The sequence below is a fragment of the Naegleria gruberi genome (assembly GCF_000004985.1).
Source record: "Naegleria gruberi genomic scaffold NAEGRscaffold_1226, whole genome shotgun sequence".
NCBI classification, from domain to species: Eukaryota; Heterolobosea; class Eutetramitea; order Acrasida; family Naegleriidae; genus Naegleria; species Naegleria gruberi.
In genome coordinates this window covers 1-1,243 of record NW_003162689.1, presented here as the reverse complement: position 1 = coordinate 1,243, position 1,243 = coordinate 1, and the positions used below count along the sequence as shown (strand labels likewise).

The 1,243-nt window shown below is 21.7% G+C and overlaps 1 protein-coding gene across 1 annotated transcript; it reads left to right on the top strand.

Annotated features, from left to right (window-relative positions):
* Positions 1-829, top strand: NAEGRDRAFT_82387 (rab family small GTPase). Its single transcript, XM_002667954.1, has 3 exons — positions 1-109; positions 233-531; positions 638-829. Exons 1-3 carry the CDS (start codon positions 61-63, stop codon positions 761-763), a joined length of 474 nt encoding a protein of 157 aa, XP_002668000.1. The 5' UTR covers positions 1-60; the 3' UTR covers positions 764-829.
* Positions 830-1,243: the final 414 nt, after the last annotated feature.

Sequence of the window (1,243 nt, the reverse complement as noted above, 5' to 3'; positions counted from 1 at the left end):
GAGAATCAATTTAATGTTAGTCACGTCAGTACAATTGGCGTTGATTTTAAAATTAAAAATATGGAAAAGAATGGAAAAAAAGTTAAATTACAAATATGGGATACTGCTGGTATGTGTAGATTATAAAATATATATTTGTAATTAATATATATATAAATATATAAATAATATAAATATAATATAAATAATATAATTAAACATATATAAATAATAATAATATAAATAATAATAGGACAAGAACGTTTTAGAACAATAACAACAAGTTATTATAAAGGAGCACAAGGAGTTATAATGGTATATGATATAACACAAAGAAAATCATTTGAAAATTTATCAACATGGTTAAATGATGTTAAACAATATGCAGATCCAAATGTTTCATTAATTCTAGTTGGAAATAAAGTTGACTTGGAAGATCAGAGACAAGTAACTGAAAATGAAGCAAATGAATGGGCACAAAGAAATAATATTTCTGTTTGTTTACAAACATCTGCTATGAATTCTTTAAATGTTGATGTAGCTTTTGATAGAGTATGTGTTATATTTTATTATTTTATTTTATATTTATTATTTAATATTTATTTTAATTTGAAATATTTTTAATTTTATTATTTTATAATATCAATAATAATAATAGATGGTAGATGGTATTTTTGAACATTCATTTGAAAATTCACTTTCAGCACCTAAAAAAGAAACTGTTAAAATTAATAACAATGATCAAGTTGTAAAGAAACCATCAAAGAGATGTTTAATTCTTTAATTTTTGATTATTATTTTAGATTTTATTTATTGTATTTTTATTAAATAAACATTTACACCAACAAACAAATAACAAACATTTTACTACTCTATCATTTTCACACAAATCACATGTGATCAACAACAACCTAAATAATACTCTCTGATGAATAATTGTTAACACATCAACAACACAATCTTACTTGATAAAAAAATGAAAAAACAATCATCTTCTCTATCGGATACAATAAGTACAACAACTTTCACCACTGATCAAAACAATAATCTATCTATTAATAATCATCAACATTCTCATCATCATCAACAACATAATGAAGATAATAATACTAGTAATATAACAATATCAAATATGGATGAATTATTATCATCACCTACTTTATCAACAACATCCTCTTCTTTATCTACTCCATCAACACCTTTATCTATTAATAATTTATCATTATTTTCATCATTATCTAATAATAATACTTATAATAATACT

What these genes read in the sequence shown, in the direction of transcription:
- NAEGRDRAFT_82387 (XM_002667954.1), top strand. Translation starts at nt 61, where the DNA reads ATGGAAAAGAATGGAAAAAAAGTTAAATTACAAATATGGGATACTGCT. An exon ending in ACAAATATGGGATACTGCTG is followed by an intron (nt 110 to 232) that starts GTATGTGTAGAT and finishes AAATAATAATAG; the next exon opens with GACAAGAACGTTTTAGAACA. An exon ending in TTGATGTAGCTTTTGATAGA is followed by an intron (nt 532 to 637) that starts GTATGTGTTATA and finishes TAATAATAATAG; the next exon opens with ATGGTAGATGGTATTTTTGA.